General features: G+C 38.8%; 1 protein-coding gene across 2 annotated transcripts; it reads left to right on the forward strand.

Moving 5' to 3' along the window:
- The first annotated feature begins 343 nt into the window (after positions 1-343).
- On the forward strand, positions 344-26,411 carry LOC119908934 (dihydropyrimidinase-related protein 5-like). Of its 2 annotated transcripts, XM_038726889.1 has the most exons (15): positions 344-492; positions 8,915-9,029; positions 10,642-10,791; positions 18,639-18,797; positions 20,296-20,475; positions 20,772-20,840; positions 21,201-21,245; positions 21,334-21,409; positions 21,533-21,689; positions 21,812-21,953; positions 22,412-22,554; positions 22,658-22,865; positions 23,912-24,089; positions 24,208-24,289; positions 26,090-26,411. In XM_038726889.1, the coding sequence occupies exons 2-15, from the start codon at positions 8,919-8,921 to the stop codon at positions 26,091-26,093; spliced, it is 1,704 nt and encodes a 567-aa protein (XP_038582817.1). In that variant the 5' UTR covers positions 344-492; positions 8,915-8,918; the 3' UTR covers positions 26,094-26,411. The 2 variants fall into 2 exon arrangements, with proteins under 2 accessions (XP_038582817.1, XP_038582816.1); XM_038726888.1 differs by lacking the exon at positions 344-492 and having other exon boundaries at positions 8,919-9,029; positions 24,208-24,299.
- The last annotated feature ends 1,099 nt before the right edge of the window (positions 26,412-27,510 follow it).

Raw genomic sequence — 27,510 nt, forward strand, 5'->3', positions numbered from 1 at the left:
ATTATTATTATATCTTATGTAAATGTGAAAAGCTCAATCACTGCTCACTATTTCAATATTGCAGTTTCTCTGTAGATACAACAATTATTTACAATGTCTTGATTTAAAGTTTAGTATTTGCATTTATCTGTTCTTAACTGATTAGATTTAGTCAGTAAATTAGTCCCAATTTGTATAATCAACTGGATTATCACCTCACCGGGTGCTAACGCATATTTTCCCGACAGCATTGAAGGCAGCATACGTCTCTGGAGGCAGGAGGCACGCCCCTGTCTTCTGAGAGACCGCCTTCTCTAGTAACATCTCGTCTTCTATTGGTCAGTCTTTCCGTTGATCAGGTTTTAACGGCTCCTGATTGGCTGTTTTCGGACTGTCGGCAAAGAAGCATCTGCGGCTCGCGCCGTGCCAGCTGTCCTCGAGCACTCGGCTGGTGCTGGGCAACGGTGAGAGCGGCTCCAGAGGAGGAGGATCTGGGAATCTGTTAAAAAAAGGGTAAGAAGCCAAAAAGACGTTTTTTAATTAAGATGTCAGGGGTTGTAATATAAAATCTAGTGTTGGTTTACAAGAATGGAAGAATTAATCATCAATATTCCTATTTTGGCAGTTCAATTCTTTATTTTATCTCGTCTAACGTTAGTCCCAGGTTTAAACCGTTAATATCCGTTAAGTTTCCACTTTTCACGTTAACGTGATATATCAGAATGAGCTTTCTGTGTCTTATTTTACATTTTCAGTCGCGAAATTGTGCAAATGGTTCTATTACATGTGAATGGGAATTAATAAATGCGAGCCTTATCTTGACACATGAATGAAATTGTATGAATTTCACATAAATCAGGATAAAAATGTAAGATTGGTCGTATGTTGCACAAGCTAGCATCGTGTCCTCTTCGGCGACGAAATATGGGTGAGATGTGTGAGTGTGTGTAATGTTATTTGGCGTGCCATCAGTGCAGTAAGGCTGTGTAATGTGTGTGTGTGTGTGTGTGTGTGTGTGTGTGTGTGTGTGTGTTGGCCGTTATGTAAGTCTGTAATTCGTTTATAGGTTATTCTCAGATCTCCCAAATATATTAAGTCATGGTGATGATAAAGAGGAGGATGTGGAGTCATGCATACAAACAAGCCTGCTGGTGTGTGTGTGGTTGAGAACATAATGTGAACTGAACAGGTGATTTGATCTCCAGTTTTACCTCCTCCTCCTTTGTTGGACTCTGTCTAAAAGGGTTTTGCATGCTCTGATTTTGTGGATCAGCGGATATTGAGGACTTCATTTGGTTTAAGGATCCTCAAGGGGTCTTTAGGGGTCCTCAGTGCAGCACAATTAATTGAATATATTAGAAAGCATCCTTACTAGATGATGTAACCTGTTTGCCTACACATGGTATATTCCAGTAGGGTTGCATCTATTCTGTTATTATCATATGTCAGGAATCCTTTTTTAAGCTTTTATTTTGCAGCAAATTGAAGCAGAAGAAAAAACAATTACTCACATTTTAGAGAGTGCAATTTGATTTGGCTATTTGCTAAATGCCTGTCTGTGTGACCTCGCCGAGCCTGTGTAGGTTTCCTCTGGCGGCTTTAGTTTCCTCCCACAGTCCAAAGACACACAGGTTAGGCTGCTGTAACTGAGACTCTATATTGTCCGTTAGTGTGAATATGTTAGTTCTGTGATAGATGGGTGATGCACCTGTGGTCCTGCAGAGGAAAAGAGGTTTAGATAATAGATGGATGGATTCTTGATAAATTACTTAAACAATCAATGAATGTCTGTTTTCTGTCTGTCAGCTATTGCCAATCTAATATCTGTTACTCTGACCATTTGTTTCAAACCATACACGGTATAGACCTTTGTATATTTCAGTCAACAAAGTCCTGGGGTCAAACTCACAAAACCGTTTAAGGAAGAGGGTAGACTACATATATGGATGGATAAATGATGAAAAGATGTTGAGGTCTGGGTATGCTTGAAACAAACTAGTTTGTGCCACATGCCGTTGTTAATGTTAACAGCTGGTCTGAATGGCCATCAGTCAAAGGTGGGGTGAAAGCACTGTATTATGCAAATGGAGATAAGGGTGCACACTTTCAGGCAGTCTTTCCTCGATGCCTCTCATGGTGTTGCACCCCTACAACAGAAGTTTAAACCAAGACTACTTTCTCACATGATTGCCTGATTGTTGGTTTCGAAAGTGACCAAAATCGTCAGATGTAGACGCTCCATTCTGGGGTTAATTAAAATCAAATGGGGTCATCCTCTGAGGAGCATGAATGTGCTCAGTAACTTCCATCAGATAAGGAGATATCTGTTTGCAAAGTGGATGTTTGGCGTCTTGGTGGCTCAGGCGAAAAAAGGGCGAAGGTCAGACAAAACAAATACTGCTAAAGCAAAAGAAGTTCTTCCGTGATAACTTCCTCAGTTGGTACAAGAAAGAGGAGAACAAAGCATAAGAAATATAAAAAATTACAATAAAATTACAGCCTTATCAGAGATTATTTAGAGAGAGGGCCCATAATCCTCCGAGTGTTGGCCTAGTTAGTTACGCGACCGTTGTTGTTATTGTCTGTTTATCTGTGTGTGATTCACTAATGGCTTATTCATCCATGCACCTCCAGCAGCACCCACGACTTTTGAAACCTCATCCTGTGTTTAATGTCTATTTTTATCTCCAATCGGTTGTAAAGTTGTCTGATGCACGTTTGTTCTTTTAAATAGCTCCACAGTTCACACACACATGCACACACACATACACACGCACACACACACACACACACACACACATATACAATGTAACACACATGACTCTTGCACACTGCACACACACTGTCCCTCCCTGTGGCGATTACTCTCCAGATCAAGCAGGAGTCAGCAGCTGTCTACTCCTTTCTTCTCACTTACAGCATGCATCAAGACACACACACATATATTATTTCCATGCCACACATGTAGCCTGCACTTGTCCAGAATCAGACATCTGAGCATGTCAGCAGCCACTTTGTCAAATTTCAAACTGTTTCTAAACTTGCAAGCTTTTATTTTCTCCTGAAAATAGATTTGACTTTTCATCATCACAAACTGGAGGTTTTAATTTCCATCCTGCTTTTTGTTCGCTGACTGCATCTCTGCCTCTGTTACGAAGATTTAGACATGTTTATAATTATATTATATTGTATTTTCTTTATTAGGATAGTGTTTTTAAATTATTTTATATAGTTTTCAAGGTGCCCTTAGCTTATATCAGCATAGGCATTTACAAAGATTTTTAAGAAAGCATTAAATTGAAGCTCAAAATGTGAGTTTTGTCTTATAAGATTGTCATATGCAACTTGGTCAGTTAATGGTAAGCAAAACCAAATGAAATCACTTCATCAACTTGCATTAAAGAAAGCAAAATTCTCTTTAATCTTATTTAAATTTAGCTTTTTGTTTACATTTGGGATATTTTTACCAGATTTTTTCTAACCATAGTTTCGGTGTTCTTTTGCCTATTTTTATTAATGACAGTAACACTACAGAAATAGTTTGGTTCCTCAATGAAAGACTTAGACTCTTTTTTTATTGTTTATGATACAGAAACAGCTCACACCTGAAAGACTAGTGTGCAAAGTTTTTCATAGTAAACTGGCTGTGACTTTGTGTCTTATAAGACCACATGTGTCTGTGTGGAGCTGTGATGATGTGACATTGGGAGTCTGCACCAAATCTGCCTGCTGCTCCTCATTCATTATTAATTAACACCCCCATTAAAAAGAGGGAGAGGAGTCAGGGTGTGTCTCGGCATCTGTTATAGTGAGCAGTGTGTGCTTGTGCATGTGGGAACTCATTGTGTACATGTGTATCTACACTGTGAGAAACTCTGCCTGGTGTGTCGCTGTTTGTCTGTCTGTCGTACTCGCTATGTCCAGAGATGTTTTATAGAGCTATGACACAGCAGAAAGCAAACACACACACACACACACACACACACACACATACACACATGCACACACACACTGTAGACCTGCACTGCAGAAGTCTAAAATAGATCTGGGATTTTCAGCATGGTGGTCTTTGGAGAATTTTGGATAAAGTTGGTGAGGCCACACAAACATTGGGCTTAATTCATTTGAATCAGAAACGAATTAGCACTTAATTTCCCTATTAAGATTTATTTTGTTAAGAAAAAATTGATGAAATAAGATTTTACTTAATTTTACTCATGCATATTTGTTGGAAAAATATTTTTTCAGAAGTGTTTTGTATATTCTACCTCAGATTTGTTAAGTTATCCACCGTTTGGCATAAAGTATTTGTCATGTTCTGACCACCAAGAATAGTTTCTTGAAATACTTTCACTCAGGAGCAAAAACAATCCTTTAAAAATAAAAGAAATAATGATTTGACATTTAGCGTGATAGGGGCCTAATTATGGATATATAAAGGTACGAAATTTTTTATTGTGATAACATTTTAGGCCATATCGCCCAGCCCTATGCAAACACTATATCAGGCAGCATCCACATTAAGTTGTCTAAGTTGAAAAGTCATCTTTCCCTCTCGTTTTTGACCTCCTGAGGAGTAGCTGTGGTGAAGACTGACAGTCCACTCCTCATGGCACTTCATCTCGTCGCATCACGTCACACCGCTTCACAGCACCTTACGCTGTCTTATGTCCTACAGCACAGCGTCTCTTCAGTCACCTCATGACGCCTTATGTTGACTCATATCACTTCAAGATGCCCCAAATCTTCTGTAAAAACTGTATTTCTAATCCAGGACTTGACATATAGTGTCACAGTGGATTGGCCACATTCGCCCCTACAGGGAGGGGGATGTACAACAGTCACTATGATTTTTATTCTTCACTCCTTTGAGCACGTGGTCTAATGTGTATGTTTGTGAGTATTAAAGGTGTCTCTGTCTAGAATGTCAATAATATAAGTCGACCATAATTTCCTTTGGCTTTACAGTCCTCACAGACACACAAAGCTCCCAGTGTCCAGTCTAGATTATTGTTTAGTCAGCATTCCCATTCCCACACACAGTCAGTCGGCTGTGTGGGTTTGCACGGAGATGACTGGAAAATAGTGACAACAGCAGCTTCAGCCTTTAAATATCAGTAAGAGAGACCAGAATTTCATGTGGACATCGCTCTGTGGGCCATTTGTCTACAGATTTTGAAAGCAAAAGGGCATTTTTATTAAACTGAAGCACAATATTAACATAATAATGATTGATTTTTCTGAAAAATTATTTGCAACCAGAGGTGCAAAATGTAATTTCACTACCCATGGGTGCATGGGTTGGAAACAGTCACAAATGTGTACACAAGAGGCAGACTAAATGAATAGACTTTTTTGACAAACTGTGATCGATTCATTTTGTGTGTGAGATTGAGGCATGAACATTTCCTGTGATTTGAAAAGAACCATAGCAACAATTAGACACGTTAATAAATACAGTACATTCGAAACATCTTTAGTTTTTTTGTGATGGTTACCAAAGACTTTTGTAATAGAAAATAGTTTAAATGGACCAACCTGCATGAGGGTGCTATAATTAAAGGTCAGAAGGTCAGGCATGTTTGGCTTTTATTGTAAATGATCCAAATAAGAGAAGGAAACATTTTTCATTACAGTGTTACTTTAGTCTTGGTGTTTTAATATGCTTCACCATACTATGTTGTGTGTGTGTGAATGTGTATGTGTAGGCTTTTTCACTGAAAGCACTCCAGTTCCCATCTCCTGGGAAACCAATCTTTTATTCTGGCTGCCGGGCCTTTAGGGTGCTGCTTTCCATACAGCAACCCCCTCCACCATGTTTACCATGATCATTCTCTCAACACAATCACCCTCTTCTATTCTTCCTCAATTACTCCACATCAGTGGAGTCTGACCTGGTGCCAAATGATTTCCATTCAGGGCTATAGGATATATGAAGCTATAGGCTTACGGTATGCATTAGAGTGAAGGCAGATAGTACGCATAATTTCTTATAAAAATCTCTTTTTTTTCATGTAATCTTTTCTTAGTCTCGTCTTAGATAATCATATACTGTAGATCAGAAATTGATCTGTGTTTAGAGCAATAAATATTGTGAGCAGTGAGCTTAATGTCAATGGAAAAAATATTAGGATGGAGCCCTGAAAGTCAGTTGATTAGGCAGTAGGCGTACAAGGAAGATTTTGGTATCTACTGTATGTTTTAATTACTTAAAAAGAGGAAAACCAAAACTAATGTATTCATTTAAGTGAGGATGTCTGCCCAACCTTTCTCCATCTCTTTGAACCAGTTTTAGTATAATCTGGTTGGGGTTACAAATTTCAGGCTCTAGATCTTTTCTCTTCTCATTATTCTGTTCACTGTTTCATCCCCTGTCGCTCCCCTCCAACTCTCCTGTCCTTCTCTCTCTATTCTCCTCCATCTCTTTGAGTTGATTCTGTGTGACTGGGAGGGCATTGTGTCCCGCCATCAAACACATTGCATACAACCATCCATGCAGAACACACACAGAGGGATGTTTGTAGAAGGAGCTCTCAGTTTGTTGATCCCATTAGACTCAATAATCATCTAAAGGTTGAACATATTGGACCAATAGCTGGTATAAACACATTTGGCAAAAACACATCGTACAAATCCATACATTAACTATATGTTACATCCATTCAATTTATTTATTTTATTTGGTGTAGGAATTTGGAGGTGAAGCTGAAGCTGAGCATTCATGCCACATAGAATCTTTTATTCTTATCCTTGCTAGTAAACTACCTCTCATTAGATGAAAGTGCTTTGAACAAGCAGACAATACTGCAAATTATCTTAAAATCCCAAACCACAAGACTCAGCTTCATTACTGTAATTATAAAATGTGTTTTTAAAATTAAACATCAGGAACCTATATTGAATAGGAGTTTATGACAATTTCACAAGCACATAAAGTAAACTGAGTGTAACATGTGCTGTAACTAACACAGTGGTTCTCAAACTTTTTCTGTCATGGCCAACTCCAGAAGCAAATAAAGGTTTTTGTCTGCCCCCACCTCAGAAAAAGTGTATTATTAATTATGAATTAATTATTAACAACACAAGCGGTTGAAATAAACAAGATTCAGGTTAGAAAAAAATAGCCTTGCTAGCATCAGAGTGCTTAAATTGTTTTTGTCACCACATGAATCATATTCATGCAACTTTAGGTCTGCTCGACATCCTCGACCCCCCTGAAGTGGTTCTACGCCCCCCAGGGGGTCTCGCCCCCCCAGTTTGCGAAACCACCTAACTAACACAACAGGACATTACCATTGCCAGAAGTTATCATTATCTTTTGTAAAGGCGGGGGCACAGACAAGAAATGTTCACAAATACCGGCAGGCATTCATTTTGAAAAGTGCTTGTTGTCAACGCACAGCAGACATGCTTGAAATTAGGTTAATTAGATGCATGTTTCTTAACCAAAAGCCATGTAGGATGATTAAAATTCACCTTGCTTTAAATATTTGTAGAATGTAGGGCTGCAACCAGCAGTTATTATTATGGATTATTTTAATTATGGATTAATCTGTTCATTAACATTTTATGAAATGTCAGAAAAATGTCCATAAAAGAAGAGTTTTCTTTTCTGTTGGAAATAATTCTGTTCTGCTTGGAGAATGTCTTCCAAGTAAACGATAAATTGATTATCAAAATGTTGTTTTTAGTTAGTTCTTTTTCTGTCAATTGACTAATCGATTAATTGACTAATCGTTTCAGCTCTAGACAGTTGCATCCATTATTGCTTGTCTAACCTGTCCACTAAATACAGAAGCTATATCAATCTTTAATAGGAAGAAATGCAAAACAGTTTAAATATCGGTATTTGAAAACCAGCCTGAGTCGGTTCATAAAGTTAAAGCTTTAATTAATAAGTAAGCAGGTATGTTACTTTAAGAAGCCTCTACTTTCCGTGCAGAATAAGTTATATTCCCGCACATGCTGTAATAGATTTGTAAATAATAAATCCCCTGCTGGCCTCTTAATATTTCATAGACGGAGCTGATACACTAAAAGCTTGGAGGAAGTTTTCTGTCTCCTGAGACAAAAAAAGATAGAAAATGTGTCAGAAACTGTAACTACAAGATGAGCAGACTGGTGTAATTATGGATGATTATCCCCTTATGTTTTAGCAATCAGGCAGCATCATACTAATCATTTTTTTAAGGAGATAAAACAATACCACTCAGGATGTTTTTCACCATTTTACATGAATTCTGTTTGGCAGTGGCTTTAGGTTTGTTGTGGAAGGACTATGAAAAGGATCTTTAGAAAGGTACCTGACCAGAGAGGTTTTTGAAAGCAAGTATACAACTTGTGTACTTGTTTGTAAGGTATGGTAGGGAATTGGTTAACCTCTGAAACAACATTTGGATAGATTTAACAATACAACATCACTTAAGGTCCACTTACTTGCCATCATCACAGAGCACTAAAACATGTCCCTTTTTCTCCTCTCTGTCAGGACTATTTTTGTTTGGCTGGATTGATCTTCCTATCTACTCTTTGTTGCAGAGTGATGTTTATTTTTCAAATAATTCAGTTTGTCTATCATGACGATAGCTGTTTCAAAAGTCATTTTGATGTGTCTCGATTTGACCAATACCTATTTAATAAGGCTCAATCTTCTCGTATTTGTTTGCCGTATCTATCACAAATGGATGAAATCAGCAGTGGAATGCACAATTTATTTTAACTTTGTGGTGAAATCCATTAGTGCATAGAAACATTGGAGAGTCAGACAGAGTGGTTTCCAGTTGGGCTGCCACTCCAACATACCAAATGGGACATGAGGCAGTATTTCTTAGGTTATTTCCCCATTATTTTCATACAAGAAGCTGCCAGTACAAAACTCAGTGTCTACCTTTGTAATGCAATATTGATGTTAAATGTCTTTTTATGTTCCTGGCAGGACTATGGCTGCCAACATGGGGTCGATGCGTATCCTCATCAAGGGAGGGAAGGTGGTCAACGATGACTTCACCCAGGAAGCAGATGTTTACATTGAGAATGGCATCATTCAGCAGGTAGACTACATTTACACATTACACATCCACGCATTCTCACAAAATACCATACAAATGTTTCTCTACATACTGTATTTAGATGTCGTTCACACACACACACACACACACACACACACACACACACACACACACACAAATAACCACTTTGACCCACACATTCACTGTCTGCTGTTTCCCCAGCTGTTACTGTGACTCATTGCACAATAATACAGTATGAAGAGAATGAACCACCCAGTGAACTCTGTGGCTCTGCATGATGGTAGTGAATGCTATAATTAGTTCACAGAATGTTGTCATGGAAATAAGCATTGGTTTATGTCTTTATGCCTACTAAAACAATCACATGAGCTTTCTCATGCACTATGTCGATGCTTATTTTCATCACAACAACAGTAGGATCATGCTATTGGGTGCCATCCCTTTAACAAATGAAGGTTCATATGTTACTATTAAATGGTGCCATAGTTCAGAATGATACTTTAGCTGAAACAATACTTTTAAGAAGGTTTTAAGAGTAATTTTAAGAAGGTTCTGTACCAAGCTCAGATAAACAACACTCGTGCTGCAAAAAAGAAGCATTTAAGGATGCATAAGATGCTAGCAGTATTGGAAGAACATAAGAATATACACATGCTAGGTTGTTTATTCTGATTTACCAGTATTGCTATACATTTTGCAAGGCATTATGTGGGTGATAATACGCTACAATGTGTCCAAATATAAAGATTTAATGAATAATGACAAAGAGTAGGAACAGTACTAGTAAACTGCAAAGTACAGCATGTGTTGGCACTGTCTTTCAACTTTGCAGTGAATATTTACTATTCAAACATGTAGGAGAAGCCATAGTCTTAACAGCTAGCATCAGCATGCTAACATGCTCATAGTGGGAATGCTAACTTGCTGATATTTAGTAGGTATAATATTTACCATGTTCACCAACTTAGTTTTGAATTTAGCATGTGAGCTTTGCTAATTAGCGCCATATACAAGTACAGCTGAAAAGTTGACAGTATTTGGTCAGAAACGAATGTGCTTTTAATAACATAGAGGATGAGAGACGTGGACAGAGCGGATCAATTAACCTCTTCTACATGTTTGCTAGTTTAATGGATGTATCGACAAAGTTGTCTTTTACTCTTGAGGTTTTGTTGCACATACTGCAGCGGCTTGGAGTTACCTTCACTTCAGCGTGTCCACGACCTATCTCTGCGCTTGCCACTGTTCGTGCGTGTGAGCCCGCATGTGTGTGTTCGTGTGCGCGAAGCGACACAGAGCAGCAGAGGCTGCATCCTCATAATAAACAGTATGGTCTTCAACCCCAGGCCTGTTTAACACCAGGCTTCAGTGCCCATCTAGTATCTGGTCAATCATGTAAATTGCATGTCTGCTCTGTTCTGTGCAGGGGTTCTTTACTGCAGCTCTCTGCCTTGGGCTTTCCATGTATGCACATGGATGGGCATGGAGGTGCTCTCCCTACCTTATGGCTTTTCCACAAAGTCCTTGTCATTATAATAGTCATTATATATTCAGTGGTTCAGATGCATGTAGTGGGGACAAAATGCAAAATAATAAAGTTGTGTAATTAGTGTCCTTGTTTTCTTCATGACAGGTTGGAAAGGAACTGATGATACCTGGTGGAGCTAAGGTGATTGACGCATCTGGAAAGCTGGTGTTGCCGGGCGGAATAGACACCTGTGTACATCTACAGGATACTTTCATGAACGCCAACATTCAGGATGACTTCTACAGTGGGACCAAGGTACACACACACACACACACACGCACACATGCACGCACGCACGCACACACACGCGCGCACACACACACGCATGCACGCACACACGCACGCAAACATACACACACACACACATACCCACACACACACACACACACACACAGGACTGTGTTATGATTAGCCTCGTCAACATGCCTGTGATTAAACACATTAAGAATTCATAGACAGCTGTCATACACAGACACATACTTTCTCACTCTCTGTCCTGTCTACATGCAAATCTTCAGCTTCATACGTTCATCAAGACTAATGACCACATGTGTTCTCACACGGGTCCGATAGGAACCAAACAGCTGTCATAAGTTTCTGGTTGAAAGCAAAGACTTCTCCTTTTACACTTCCATACACAGCTGTTCTGTCTTTATTCTAGGTTTATTCGTTTATTTCCTATGGATGCTTCGCATGTTTTCCACTGCTCCCCTGAGACTCAGAGCAGAGAGGATGATATAATAATTAGGAGACTTAGAAATTTAAAAAACGGAGCGTAATTGTTGCCTGCAGCAGTATGTGTCGGAGGATGTTGTGTTTTTGTTGTTGTTGCCTGAAATACTTTTATCACTGGGAGGTTTAAGTCCTGGGCTTCATACCCATATGAACATATGTACAAAGGTATTGTAGTCATCATACATAGTGTGAGTTGGGAGTAAAGATCAAACAAATGGACAGAAATCCATTTTGTCTAAAAAAGTCAAACAACTGCAACTGTGCATTTAGGACCAGTGTTCCTTCTTGATTTGCTTGTTGAACTACGTCTGACAATTCATTGCATTTTCAAAATGATCATTAGACTGCCGCGTCCCCAGAAGATTATTGAGTTTACTTTAATTGGATAAAGAGAACTTTTTGATGCCAAGAGATGTTAAAAGTGCTGGGCAAAATGTTCCTTTTATCGTCTGTCATCTTGAGATTTGTTTAGGCAAATGCAAAAGTAATGCAGTTAAATTCCAGGCCTGCATTGGTGATAATATTATACAAGAAATGTTTCAGGCAAAATAATAAACATATCTTATTTCTTACAAAAGATAATGAGATAATATTAAGTAGTTGCTTGTTGTTATTTTGGGGTAAAAGTAAACCTAGAAATATGTTTAATTTTCTGTAAAAAAAAAAAATGTATGTAATGTGCTGTATTTGACATCTTTCAATTTAGCTAAGAAATAATGCCAGTGGCAGTTCATTGTAACTATTCAAAACTGTTGTCTTAGCCTCATACAGCGTGTTGAGACATGTTTGTTTTTTTATTTGTATCTATTTGTTAGTTTTTTCAACAAGGACAATACAGATTGTTACATATGTACTGTAAGTATCTGTATTGTTTTGTACATGTCTGTATATGCACTGACATATAAGTGCAAGAGTGCAAGAACATATGTGTACAGTTCGTAGGCGCACATATATGTGACAAGTAAATCCAAATGTAATGTAATGTTAATGATGTATAGAAAGATATGAATAGCAGCTGTTGTGGTTTGAAAATTGCACTTTCTGAAATTTTGATTTAAATTTCAAAAGATAAATTGTTCAGTCCTACGTGCCAGTGTAAGGCTACATCCACACTACTGTGTTTTTGTTTTAAAACGAAAACGATCTCCATCTACACCAGCATTTTTGCTGCATATTAGAATTGATATCCGTCTATGTTAAAACAACTGAAAATGTCTAAAAAATGTAGTGGCCATTCATGTACACTGGGCATGCACGTACTGGTGTGTTGTCTGCTCTGCAGTTGCAGAAGATTCGGCAAAAGAAGAAAGTACTACTACAGACGAACAAAAATAGCAATGGCGAATAACCACACCAAAGTTTTTTTGCATGGACCGACAACGAGATGGAAATATTACTGAAAGTAACATTAGAGTACAAAACAACTAATAATTAACATATCAGCTAGACCAGAGGTTTTCAAAGTGGGAGGCGGGCCTCCCCAGGGAGGCTTCAAGCAGTTTCGGGGGAGGCTCAGTGAATGGAAGTGAAAAAATATTACATTATTATGACATTAATTTCAAAAGAAGATCACATAAAATAGCCTAAATTTGTGTTATTTGGTCAGAGAGAGTTCACAGATACAGAAAACAGAATTTTACTGTTTTCCCTACTTTATCAGAGTCAGAAACTAATAAATGTATAATGTAAAACTAATAATGTATTTGGTATAGTCTGAAGCTATGTCAAACAGCAATATTTTGGCTTAACTGTTGAATGTCTAAAACATCAAATAACCTGATCATGACCCCATATGCATCCAGGAATTGGACGAAACTAAGCAAGTAAACAAATGGTGGGTGCCTTTTTTTGTCTGATGGTGGGGGACCCACAGTGTCAGACTTTGAAAACCCCTGAGGTAGACCATTTAATAGAACTTTCAATACTGAAATAAAAACCATCATGATGTCAGTATATCAACGTTAAAAAATCCTTTAGGCCATCATGGTACATTACAGTACCATACTCAGTACCATTACAGCCCTCCAAGAAAATTTTCTTTTTCCCCTTTAATTTTTTATTATCAATCTTTTACATGTCAAATAAACAACTGTACATGTACTCAGTCATGGGTAACAAGGCAGTCCAACTGTATATAAAAGAAGCAACAAAACAAAAGGAAACAAACAAACTAATCATATAAATAAAGATAAGGAAGAAAATGCAGTTGAGAGTTATATTTTCATTAGTTAGTCTATTCCAACCGTTCCCATTGAGTAGGACTGAATTGGATTGAGTTGGTCTTCGCAGTATTTTTCAACGTTGCCCTCCAAGAACAATTTAATGTTTAAAGAAGCACTTCAAGTGTCTTTCTCCTTCTAACACTGCTGGTGCGTTTGGAAGAGATACAGCGGTATGAAATGAGGTCTGAGCCTAATGGAATGCCAACTGAAGACGGGTGAGAGGAATTTGGGAGGGATCGAATCATCTGTATGCCAGCTTTACCCCAGCAAACACCCATTCACCAACCCTTATCCACTGACCTTGCTGCCATGGCAACTAACCCCGACTCTTAGCGTGGAAATCAGAGGGAGAAAATGTGTGTGTGTGCACACATGACGCGTTACTGCAGCAACGGCTCATGTGCCATTGTGATGAACCCCAAAACTATTTCTCCAGGCGTCCTCTTCCCCCCCTCCCAACTCTTTGTAACAGTCCGCTCCCTCACTAGATTTCCTTCCTTCCGTCCTCCTCTCTCCCCTCCCCACTGTTTCCTCTGCTTCACCCCCATCTGTCTCACCCGTTTCTCTCCTCCATGGCAGACTCACACTGAGCTGCAGTGGGAGGTCGATTTAAACAACAGGGTGGAGTGGTATTTCATTTTAAAGAAAGAAAAAGCAGTTTTAGATACAGACCTCTTTATATATGCATTTGTGCAACTTGTATTGAGGTGTATTGTATGTTCACTTAACATTAATAGATCTCAGATGAGATCAGATATACACACCAACAGAGAATTTCCTGAGGGTATAATAATAATTTAATAATAAATAAATATATTGCACTCTGAAAGACAATCATAGAAATGCTTATTTAAACATCTAAAAATCTTCCCTTCAAGCAGATTTAGGCTGGCTTTAACCCTCTTATATTTATATTTTGTTGTAATAGCTTTTCAGTTAGACTAGAATTCCCTAGACTAGAATTTGAAAAAAACATTTAGACTATTTAAATTACAAACTAACACCAGAAATCTTCATAACACTACAACAGCATTTGTACTCTTTACTACTTACAGAATCTAGTATACACTCTACTTATGTTTGATCTGCTCTCACTGTTATCCATAATCAGTCTTTACAATGCAGCAATCACATCCATCAAATTAGATGTCAGATTGACGGCACTGGATCAGATCTGATGTTTTCAGTAAGCACAAATATACAGCTCAAATATTGGCAGACCAGCTCTGTATTTCTCCCAGCAGGCACCACAGAGGCCATTTTAATGTCTCTACAGGGGCAAAGTGAGAGGAGAAGAAGGAGGAGGAGGGGATGAAAGAAGGTGAGGTGTTCAGTTGTAATGTGACGTATGAGAGGAGCTGATAGAGGCTGATCAGAGAGCTGCAGTGGTAATCTGTCTGACACTGATAGCCTCTTCCAGAGTCCAACATACAGGGATCCTCTCATCCTCCCATGTCTCACTCACACTCAGCGTCTCCCTCCTCTCTCCCTCTCTTTCATACATACAGGAATTGTAACTTTTTTTTTTATTCCTGTGTGCTTATTGGTTCTTGATTATTGTACCATGAAATAATTTATTTTCACTGCATGCTGGAAACTAAGGCATAATGAGTATTTCCCTTCACAAATAGTCTCTTTATTAAATTTATGATTCAGTCTATTAAATGTTTATTATCATTATCAATTAATCTGGGAATTATTTTCTAATTTTAAACAGTTAAAAGTTTCAGTTTCAATCCAAAACCCAAAGATAATGTAATAGAGTACATTTCTGGCTCTATTGCTTAAACAATGAATTTATTATCAATATAATGCTAGTAGTAGTACACAGTTGTTTTCTTTCCATGGACTTTTAATTAATAATAATTTTAATTGCTTGTTTTGACTAACAGTTTAATACCCCTAAATGCTTGGTTTTAAAACATGTTATTGAATAGTTTTCTGTCCATATCATACCATATTGACTATTTTGTTCTGTCATAAAGCAGTGATTTATGTCTGTGCTTTACGTTCTGCAGCCCACACCAACACACACAGATGCACAGTTTCACTCTCTCTCCTCCATCTTTCCCCCTCTGTGTCTGCCTGTTTTACTTTGTCAGAGGATTATCTTCACAGTAGGGGTCAGGGGTCTTTAACAGAGTGGGGGATTCATGTTAAAACTGTTTGGGGTTTGTGTCACCACCCACTTTATCTGTGCTGTCAAAGATCAGTAATATGTTTAAGGAACCAATGGGAGGAGTACAGTATGTCGGGTTTACTGCAGCTTGAGAGCTTTTAGATTAAAACCACGTACAGTACTGTGCTAAAGGCCGGTGTGAAAAAATGCTGTAAAATAAGAACGCTTTCAAAAATAGTTCATGTTAATAGATTATATTTATTAATTAACAAAATGCAATGTGAATAAACAGAAGAAAAATCTAAATCAAATCAGTCTTTGGTGAACACCATTTAAAATCACATCCAGGACTCCTTGTTCTCCTCTTTACACTAAAGATAGTTCTTAATGACTTTCGTTGTATGTTTGGGGTCACTGAGAGACCATTCATTTTGACTACTGCCAAATATTTGACTCATCAGTCCAGAACATTGGCTGCCATATTTCTGTACCCCAGGTCCTGTGTTTCCGTGCATAGTTGAGTTGCTTGGCCTTGTTTCCATGTCGGAGGTATGGCTTTTTGGCAGAAAGTCCTCCATGGAGGCCACTTCTGACCAGATGTCTGTGGACAGTAGATGGGTGTATCAGGGCCCCATGTTTCTTTGTGCTTCTTCAAAAGAGTTTGGACAGCACATCTGGGAACCCCTGCCTTGAAATGTCTGCCTGGGAGAGACCTTGCTGTGTCTTGTTGCTGCGCTCAGTCTTGCCATTGTGTATGACTTTTGACAGTAAACTGTCTTCAGCAACCTCTCCTTGTTAGCTGAGTTTGGCTGTTCCTCAGCCAGTTGTATTCCTCCTACACAGCCGTTTCAGTTAATGATGTTTCAACCTACATATTGAATCTGTGATTATTAGCACCTGTTTGGTTCAGTTGTTTAATCATACACCTGATGATATGCCTACAGAATCCCTGACTTTGTGCAAGTAAACCTAGAAGATTTGATGCTGTTTGGAAGGCAAAGGCTGATCACACCAAATATTGATATTGAAATGCTTCACATCAGGCCTGGTTATTCTGGTTTCTACAATGTGTCCGAGGGTTTCATCAGCCACACCAGTTACAAACAGTTTCATCAGAACAAACTGATTACGTATTACGAACTATAACTGCTTGTCAGTGATGATTTGGTACTTCTTAGATCTCTTTGGCAGATTTCTAATTTAGAAGAGTCTAAATTTAGATGTTGATTTGGTGACTGTAGTTACAAATGCAGCCGAAAAAGAGGAAACAGGGCAGGATGAAGGACATTTCATCCTGCAGACAGTTTCTTTATTCCAGCTTGGCAGAGAAAAGCCTGCTACTAGCCTCTGCAGCTCAAACACTAAAGAAAATGCATTATAATGTTCAATACACCATACACACGGACATGGCTTTCCTTCTTTAGCTCTTTCTCTTAACGCTGTTTCTTTCTCTTTTTCTGCTTTCACATTGCAAGTGCACTGGCAGTAAATTTTAATTAAGGCCATGCTGTCAGCCAGTAGTAAATCCCACAATCCCCAGCTGTGTCCATGCCCCCTGATCTCTGACCGTCTCTGACACACACACACACACCCACTGACAGTGATCAATGACACCTTTCTATGCTGATGCTGCAGATGATTCGGACTGGTTACTATGGTAATAAGAAACCTGATAGCTTGTTGGCTGGTGGTGCTGTCACTCAGGAACAGATGACCCCGCCCATGTCTACTACACGTCTGGGATCTGGAGGAAAGGCTCAATGCTGGCACAAAAATCAGAGTTGTGTTCAAACTCTTAATTCAGGCTATGTTGTAGAAATTATATTTTATTTTGACTTAACTGAACTGAAAATGAATCAAAGAAAGTCTGTGTAGTGCAGAAACAGGGCATGTTACATGTTTTTTTTTTTATATCTGTCTCTGTTCATTTCCTGTTTCATAAATGATTATTGCCTGTTTTCCCATCACTCCTCAGTGCAATATCCCTGTAGACTCTGTTAGAGGATATTGAATGGGTGATTGTCAGTGCAATTTTGGATGGAGAGAGGAAGAAGAGGAGGAGGATGGGGACATGCGATAGGCATGGCTGAGCAGTATGTGTTGTCATGGCTACACAAAAAGTGCATTTACCATTCAGCCGACTGGGACGAGTCGCTGCAGACCGCTCCCTTCACTTCATCAGTCATCCAGCCTGTCATCCTCCTCCATCCTTCCTCTTATTCTCCTCTGTGTCTTGTCCTCCCTAACTTTCCCTTTTCTCCTCTGCCTCCCTTTCTTTATCAGTCACATCCTCTTCTTCTGCTTTCCATGTCTGTGTTGGAGTTGTTATGAAACAATTAATATTGTTTTCTTAGAAGCTCTTACAAATCTTCTTGAGTGCTCTTGCCTAATCTGTAATTTTTTTTTGTAACCCAAAACCTAGGTTAGAGGGAGCAAATCAACAACATTAACTAAATGCAACACAATGGAGTATCATAGAGGTTTTTGACATTGTTGTGATTTTAAGAATCACATATTATCAATAATCACTAATGATATTGCAGTTTTCTGGAGTTGTGATTTAGAAAAAGGTAGAGTCACTCAACAGAACATTACTTTTATCAGAGTGTAAACCCTTAGTGTGGCAACAACAGTACAACAAGACAAAACAAACATTTCAAATAAATTGTTCACAGAATAGCAGAGCAAGAAATGCTACAGACTTCAAGTTTATCCTCATCTCCATGACTTTCTAGATAGTAACTGGTAACTAGCAAACTTAATTGTTTTGTATGTGAATAGCCAAGTCAGTCTTTGTGGATCATCCTTGTTTTAAGAAATCAGTTTATACAGCTTGTGACAAGTAGACCATATAATGATGAGAAAACAGTTCATGAAGACAGACTGGTGCTCATTGTCACCGGGACAAACAGTGTCTATGTGCGTTACAGTGGAATCATTGTTCTCATCTCTAATCAATCTCTCTCTTCTCTTCTCTACCTCCCATTTTCTTTCTCCCTCCTTCCTTTCCTTCCATCCTTACCCAGGCGGCTCTGATGGGTGGTACCACCATGGTAATGGGTCTGGTCCTGCCTGAACAACACTGCTCCCTGCTGGACGCCTACGAGAAGTGCAGAGCTCTGGCTGATGCCAAGGCATGCTGCGACTACGCTCTGCATGTCGGGGTGACTTGGTGGGGACCGAAGGTAAGACCCAAAGAGAGGTCAACATGTGAGCTGTGTCAGGACCCCATGGAAACACGTCCACTTATGTCTTTATCTTTTATAAACTGATATCATACTTTGCTGTTTTGCTCCTCAAGGTTTTATCCTCTCCAAATGAATAATAAACCAGCCAAATCATTTTCATTTTATGGGTCAAGTGTGTAATGACCTAGATTAAACCTTTCAAGAAGTAGGTTAACACACGTGCTCACTGGGCACATTAGGCAGATTGTATGAGTCAATGTGCCTCATTCAGCCTTTGGCTTCAATTTCTGTGCTTTATCATCTGCTGACTTTGTGCATCTGCCACATCTTATTATATATAGTGAAATGTTTAATGCCACAGTTAATAACATCCTTGTGAAACCATGATACAATGGAAACTAGGGCTGCAACTAAAGATTATTGGTTTTGTCAAGTAATCTGGCATTTAATCTTGATTAAGTGATCAATCGTTTGTCAGACAATATTTAAAAAGCTCATCCCAAATTCCCCAAACCCAAAATTATGTTGTCAGAACTCGTTTTTGTTTGATCAACGGTCCAAAAGGTGATGATCAATTAATCGTTTGAGCTTTAATGGCCTCATGTTGCTGTTTAACAATTTTATGATTGCCATTTTCTCCCGAAAATCATCATTATTATTTTTTTTAATGTTTAACATTATACTATTAAAAGTTTTATTGATCTTTTATAATGCCCTGCCAGTGTTTATAATAGCTCACACATATTTATAATGTGACCATTAACCTTTCAGTCAACACATAATATTACTATTACTTTAGTAGTATTACTGCAGCTGTGGAAGTATATGGAACTTGCAGCAAAATGTTTTTAAATCCTTCTGATTTTATAGTATAACAGCTAATTACAATAAACAAAAACTTCTACATGAAGCTTATTTTGCATTGATACTGTACCTTGTGATCATCCGTAAACCCTCACTGATGACGGTATGGTTCATGTGTTCTGCATCAAGTCGGCTCCAAGGTATAATGGCCTTTTAAATGAAGGAAGATACTGCATGTTCAGTACTTCTTTCATGGATGAAGTGACAAACAATTCTCCTTCATTTGAATTTTACGTCCAGTACCAATTTTTCCTTAAAACTATGGTATGCATATACCTGCTATTTATATTCATATGCTTTTATATGCCCTTTAAACCCCTTCTACTGTAGTATATTTAGAATATTTTCCCTGATGTGAATGTCTCTGTGGGACTGTGAATGCAATATGATGTCATTCTGGCTGCTCCCCAAGCTCATTTCACGCACCATATAACAAACACACACACACACACACACACACACACACACATACACAGTATCTTTCCCTCTATCTATAACCACATTCACACTGGCTAACGCACTTCACTGTCTGCCTTTACTAAAACAAACCAAAATGTTGTGAATCCTACAAAGGGATTGGCTACCAGAACCAATTCAGATCCTTGACCCCTGACCTTTGTCCTGTAATCAGGTGCGTAACGAGATGGAGACCCTGGTAAGGGAGCATGGAGTAAACTCTTTCCAGATGTTCATGGCCTACAAAGATATGATGATGCTGCGAGACTCAGAGCTCTACCAGACGCTGCAGACCTGTAAGGACATCGGGGCCATCGCTCGCGTCCATGCTGAGAACGGAGAGCTGGTGGCAGAGGTGCATATCCCACAAACACTCAAATAACCACAACCAAATAGCTACACTTCCTCCATATTTTCCCTTCAATAAGAGATGTTCAGCATAGTGAAGACTTGTGATGAGTTCCGTCTGTCATGAAAATGTATTTATTGCTGAATACTTTTACATTATTGTAATAGTATGCTTGACATTAACTATTTTGACCACTTCCGTAGAAACATTGTAGAAGCTGTAATCATCTGTGTGTTTTAAATAGTGAGGAAACAATTTCAAAATTGAACTTGTGTTGACGTGTGTGTGTGTGTGTTGTTAAGAGTGCCAAAGAGGCTCTGGATTTGGGCATCAGTGGACCGGAGGGTATTGAGATTAGTCGACCAGAGGAGGTAATTATACATCGGAGGTTATTTTACTTATTTATGTTTCATTCAGACATTGTCCTGCTAAAGTTGAAGTTAAAGAAGCATTTTGGATTTTATTTACTGCTTTTCTTCATACAAAACTTGTATGGATGATGCATTCTGGTGCTCTATTTAAAAACACTGACTGGCTGAATGTTATTATTAAGATGATACATTTGATACACAAAGATCCAACTTTCCTCAGTTATTGTTTTACAGTGAATTCCCATCAGGATAAATATACAACATATACATATTACAGGTACAGGCCTAATATCTAAATGTCTATTGAATACTTATTAAACTCTTCATTTTGTTATTCTGTCTCTGTCTTATTGTCTACAGCTGGAGTCTGAGGCTACTCACAGAGCTGTCACCATTGCCAACAGGGTAAACAGACACAAAACCAGATTTTAACATCCTGTCTGTGTGCAGGTGTACATCTCTAATAAATTAATGAATGCACTTGTGATTGCAGGCTCGCTGCCCAATCTACCTGGTGAATGTGTCCAGTATGTCTGCTGGAGACATGATTGCTGCTGCTAAGATGCAAGGTGAGTTGCAGTAAACAAAAAAACACCAGCATTACGATTTTGAGATTGATAGATGATATGGTGAAGATTATCTTGTAACAAACCACTTGCCTCTTTTGTTTTCTTTCTGTTCTGTCTCTGCAGGTAAGGTGGTCCATGCAGAGACCACGGTAGCTCATGCGGTGCTGAATGGGATGCAGTATTACCACCAGGACTGGGCTCACGCTGCTGCCCACGTCGTTGTCCCTCCCCTCCGCCTTGACCCCAACACACCCAGTTACCTCATGGGCCTGCTGGGCAAGTATGTGCTAAGTACAGATGTACATGTTCTTGTAAAAAGTGCCCCAAAAATATATATATTTTTATCATGCAGAAGATAATTGATTAGTGTTAATATACACAATATGCATATCTTGTTTTCAGTGACACTCTGAGTGTTGTGGCATCAGAGCACCGTCCATTTAACATCAAGCAGAGGGCTTTAGGCAAGGAGGACTTCACAAAGATTCCTCATGGAGTGGCAGGAGTCCAGGACAGGATGAGTGTTATTTGGGAGAGGGGAGTGGTACGTACTCACATACATACATTAATGTTGTTTATACAGTAACAGGAAGGGACCACCCTAGGTTTTGTTGCAGAGCAGCAACTGCAAATACTTTCACAGTATAATTTTATAGTAAGGGAAAATATTAAAACTTTGGAAAGTGTTTTGAGCTGATAACAGAAAGATGTGTAGGTTGTGATTTTATACAAACTGTAGACGACTACGAACAACTTCAGCTTTATTTTTTTGGGTGCAGTGTCCTTTCACTGTCAATTTGTGTTTGTGTTTGCACTGCTTATATTTAGTGCCTCCCTCTAAGACTACCCCTAAACAATAAAGTCCAAACCTGAGCGTTGCCTAAAACAAGCAGCCAAACCAAGCCCCACAAAATGATACTGCAAAGTATCTTCTGACATGAACTGAAAATCCAAGATTAATAAATTTATCAATAATCTTTTTCAATGCGTTATTACCTGCAGGTTACAGGAAAAATGGATGAGAATCGTTTTGTGGCAGTGACGAGCTCTAACGCAGCAAAGATCTACAACCTGTACCCACGCAAGGGTCGTATTATCCCCGGGGCTGACGCCGATGTGGTGGTCTGGGACCCAGATGCAACAAGGTACGCAATTACAACCTAAAGAAGTGGCTCACAAACACAGATTACTGCTTGAATTAATGCAGAACAAACACACTGGTATTAAATGGCTCTTCTGTCTGTGCAGGACGATCTCTGTGAGCACTCAGGTGCAAGGCGGAGACTTCAACCTGTACGAGGGAGTGCGCTGCCACGGCGTTCCCCTGGTCACCATCAGCCGAGGACGTTTGGTGTGTGAGAACGGTGTGTTTATGTGTGCTGAGGGCTCCGGAAAGTTCTACCCGCAGCGCACCTTCCCCGACTACCTCTACAAGAAGATGGTGCAGAGAGAAAAGGTGTTCACTGTCATTCATTCACATCTGTGTTTCTGTCCTCACTTTATAAAGACTGAATCAAAACATGTGACTGAAAGTTTCTCTATAGTCTTAGTAGTTCTGACAAAAAAACAGGACTCACGCTGTGCTATGCTGTGTCAGCCTACAGCGAACCTAGTGTAAACATGCCCATCATGCTCTTTTTAACTGCACTGATTTGACAGTCTATATAAAGGATTTAATGCTCATCCTCTCTCTGCACGCTGACACAGTTTTTCCACTGCTGCTCTCTGCAAAAACATCCTCCATCCCTGCAGAGGGTTCGGTTCTGCTTTGTTTTAGGTACACTGGATGGTTTATTCTGCTAACTTATGGGTCTTACTTTCCTGTGCTTTTTTGTGTCTTCATATATGTGCTGGATAGGAAGTGTACTCACAGTTATATATCCCAGAATTACAGATTTGTCTCATCCCATGTTTTTATACATAGGGCTTGTTATTTATAAAGAATTCCTCACTGTTTCAAATAGGGAAATTAAAATTTTAGGAAGCACACGCTGTAGTTTTCTATCTATTTTTAATTTAAAAACTGGGTATTTTGCAACAGAAATGCAGCAGCGTATGGGTGCATAGGGATAAAATATCTGGGTCAGCTGGTCTGCTCCTTATTAATATTTTTCTGTAAAAGCCAAAAAACTATGAGCTTTAGTCTACTCTTGAGGGATGCTTCTTAAGATAAGAACCAACATAACTGTCAAGTCAAATAAGGTTATTGTCATCTCCATTTGCAACTAATGATTAGATAATTATTGACAGTTCTATTATTATCAAATCTATTACTCAATACTCCCCTCCAAAAACACCAGATGATAAAGTTTGTGCTCATGTTCCTTCATGAAAAGGACAGCTCCCAAAAGTTAAACCAGAGATCCAAGTAAAGAACCAGTTCTAGTTTGATCACGACTAGGATGATTAAAAATATAATTACAAATCCCTTTTCCAGGCATGTATCTATGTGTGTGTTCTGTAGTTATTCTTTACCTTTCACCTCTTTCCTCTCTGTTTCAGACTCAGGCTTATAAGGGGGTTGCCAGGGATCCCTACTCTGGTGATGTGGCTAAGGTGGCAAACACTATGAAGAAGGAGCTTGGTTTGGGCCCCATAGACGGAGAGTCTCCCAACAAAGCCTGTCTTCGGGTGCACCAGGGAGTCCGAGACCTCCACGAGTCCTCCTTTAGCCTCTCAGGTAGGCTGGATTAAAACTAATAACATTGTAGTTGATTAGTAAAAAACCCTTATTATATATTAATTATAGTTTTGGTGATTTTTGTGTGGTGAAACTGAAGGAGGAATTTTTCTCTCAGGATCTCAGGTTGATGACCACATCCCGAAGAGGTCCTCGGCTCGGATTCTGGCCCCTCCTGGCGGTCGCTCCAGCGGTATCTGGTAATCACTGGTGCTGGAGCTTCATCCGTCCGACCCTCCTTGTTTTGTATAATTCTGAGCAACCAGGAAAACTGCACTGATTTTCAATCACAGGATTAAGAGGGAACAATAAATTCAAGCATGTGTCTGTGATCGGTGAAGACCTAACTGACGATCAGTGATCTGCCAAAGTGACTTTTGTAAAAATCTAATTTGTGTCTTAATTGGAGTGACTGACCTGATTAATTCCACGAGAGTGAAGGACTGTCTTTGAATTTAAAATGTTTTGCCAAATTCAAGCTGATCATACTAGCACTGACAAAGTCTACTCATTATCACCCTGCTCGTATCCCGCGAAGAAACACAAACTTAACAAACTGTGAAAGATCAAAACCAGTACAGTTTTTGATGGTTTGAACTGGTGATGTTGACTGAATTATTTAAACAGTAGAATCAGTGATATATCTATTATACCCCTGTCACACACACAAACATACAGTACACTGTAGACACAATAGCTTTAGACTCATTTGAGGATGTGTGTGGATTCTGTTTGTGATTAAACACCCACTGTGCTTGGCTTCCTGCTGCACCGTGGGTTCCTCCACTGTTTTTATTTCCAATGGATGAACTGTGCTGTGTGGTGGTGAAATCCAACTGCTTCGAACACCGTGTGATCTTACAGCTACACGCTCTAAATAGAGTCAGACTTGACCTTATCCATCCTTATGCTTTCACTGCCTCTCACAGAAACGACACTCACATATCCCAGAAACTGGGATTATAACTCTGTTCCCAGTACTGATCCCACAACAGCTAAATGTAGGCATATCTGTGATGGAAACGTGGTATGTATAAACCTTGCAAAGTGCTGGAAGACTGAAGAGAAGTCAGTTTAGTTTCTTAAAGGAAGGATGAAGCGTACATGATTTAAAGATCACAGTGGGGATAACAAGACGGATAAGCTTTCTATGACTTTGCTACTGATAGCACAGAACATAAAAATAATTCTTGATACAATTTACATCGCCTTCTTATTCACCAGATCATTTAGAGCCTTCTGAGTGAAAACAGCATCTGTTTGAAGACACCAGGGAGCTAATTTATCAAAATGTGTTTTTAAAGGTCCAGTGTTTAATATTTAGGAGGATCTATTAACAGAAATTCATGTTTTTAGTGGTGTATAAAGAAAAGTGAAATTTGGACAAATGGAGGACCACACGTATTATTTAGCACAAGAGCCAACAGAGCGTGTCGGTGACAATATCTTCTCCTATGCACTTGGAAAGGGAGGCTGAGACGTTGGTTGCAATTTGCAACCCTCAACACTAGATGCCACTAAAACCTGGACACTGAACCTTTCACAAGTGGCTTAACAACAAAAGACTTTCTTTTAAGAGCAAGAACATTGTTAGATGTATGTGAAACTCACTTGAAAATATTGGATAATCCTATATATTAACTCTCAGTATTAGACAGATTGGATCTAATTTGGCAAGTGGCTTACCACAGGGAACTTGTATCAAACACAAGAAGCAGCATAAATCTGATTCTGCAAAAACAAAAACGAATTATATAATGTTGTTGTGTTTCAGTAGCATCTTATGATCTGCATTTTGAAAATAAAAATGAAGTGGGATTGTTTTTAGAGCAGTGTGTCTCTACAGAGCAGGAAGATTGAGCTGCACAGTTAAGAAAATCACTGATCCTCTCACCTCCTGATGATGTCTCATTCCTGCCTAGCAGTATTATATTTATACATGATCACGTCTTCTCGTCTGTGAACTAAATATTTAGGGTGTTTATTTGTTTTTTTTTTAGTTGAAAGAATAAATGTGCCAATGTGAATCACCCGTGCCACACCCCACACCCATGCATGAAGAGCACCACAAGGAGAGGGAGGAGGGACATCTCTCCTGAATGCTGCAGGCTCACAACAACTGGTGCTGTTTTTTTTACGATTACCTACGATGACGTTATTTTATTGTTGGATGGTTTTGTTGTTATGAAGGCACTGTGACTGGTCAGTGGCTGTGTGTTTGTAGATTCTTGTTGTGTTGGACAGTGAACCTGTTGAATCTGTAAGTGGCTGCTTGTTTCTTACCACAAGAGTAACAGCAAAAAAATAAAGTGAAAAAAACCCATCTTGAGTCGTCCTATGTGTTACCTGTTCCTAAAATGCCAAGATTTGTTGTCACAAATGCAAAAGAAAAAGTACAATAAGAGATAATAAAAGAGACTCCTAAATAAAGGTTATTCTAAGAGTGAGTGACATGCTCACTACTGACATTATTGTTCTCTTCCCTGATAAAAAAAAAGAACATATGAAGAAAGTTAGTGACAAGATCCCTCTTTACAAGCAAATGTTACAAAAACTAAATATTGAAGATCATAATAATAAGATATTTCTCTGTGGTAGCCTTTTTTGCTGAATTATATGACCTGAAAAAGAAGCAAAGAGTATACATACACTCACTGGCACCCAGTGGTAGAAAGTAACTAAATACATTTACTCAAGTACTGTACTTAAATACAATGTTGAGGTGCTTGTACATTACTTGAGTATTTGTATTTTATTCTCCTTGTGCTTCACTGCATTTATTTGATGACTTTACTTACTAGATACTTTGCAGATTAAGATTATTCATACAAAATATAAGTCAACTAATATCATATATTGTTATAGATTAAGATTAGATGAAGATGAAAATTTTATATATATTACACACAATCGAATACATTTTGAGCATACAATCTAGTGAAACACTGTATATACATATATATATATATATATATCAGTATATAAAACATGAAAGTGAGGTACACATAAATGCATCAATATTTATCATCGCAAATATATATTTTTCCTAATGGGCCATACTGCACAATGAGTACTTTTACGTTTGGCACGTAAATGCTAATGCTTTTGTACTTGTATGCAGGCCTTTGAGTTGTTGTAACCATAGACTGGGTGGGACAGATATACCAACCCTGTGGTATTACTACTTTTAAGTAAAATAACTGCGTACTTCTTCCGCTAGTGCTTATACCTAATATGTTGTTGATATTTATTATGACACATGGGCAAAATTATATGTGAAATTTGTTTTAAAGAAAGTGAATAAACTGAAGCGCTTTGGGTCAGATTTAACCGTCGGACCTTATCTCCGCCATGGCTGCTCACGAGACACCAGTGTCACTGAAACTAATGTAAAAACCTGCAACTATACTGCGCATGCGCA

This window comes from Micropterus salmoides, unplaced genomic scaffold (genome assembly GCF_014851395.1).
Source record: "Micropterus salmoides isolate LMB-PRFRI ecotype aquatic unplaced genomic scaffold, ASM1485139v1 Ms_hic_scaffold_18, whole genome shotgun sequence".
Classification (NCBI taxonomy): domain Eukaryota; kingdom Metazoa; phylum Chordata; class Actinopteri; order Centrarchiformes; family Centrarchidae; genus Micropterus; species Micropterus salmoides.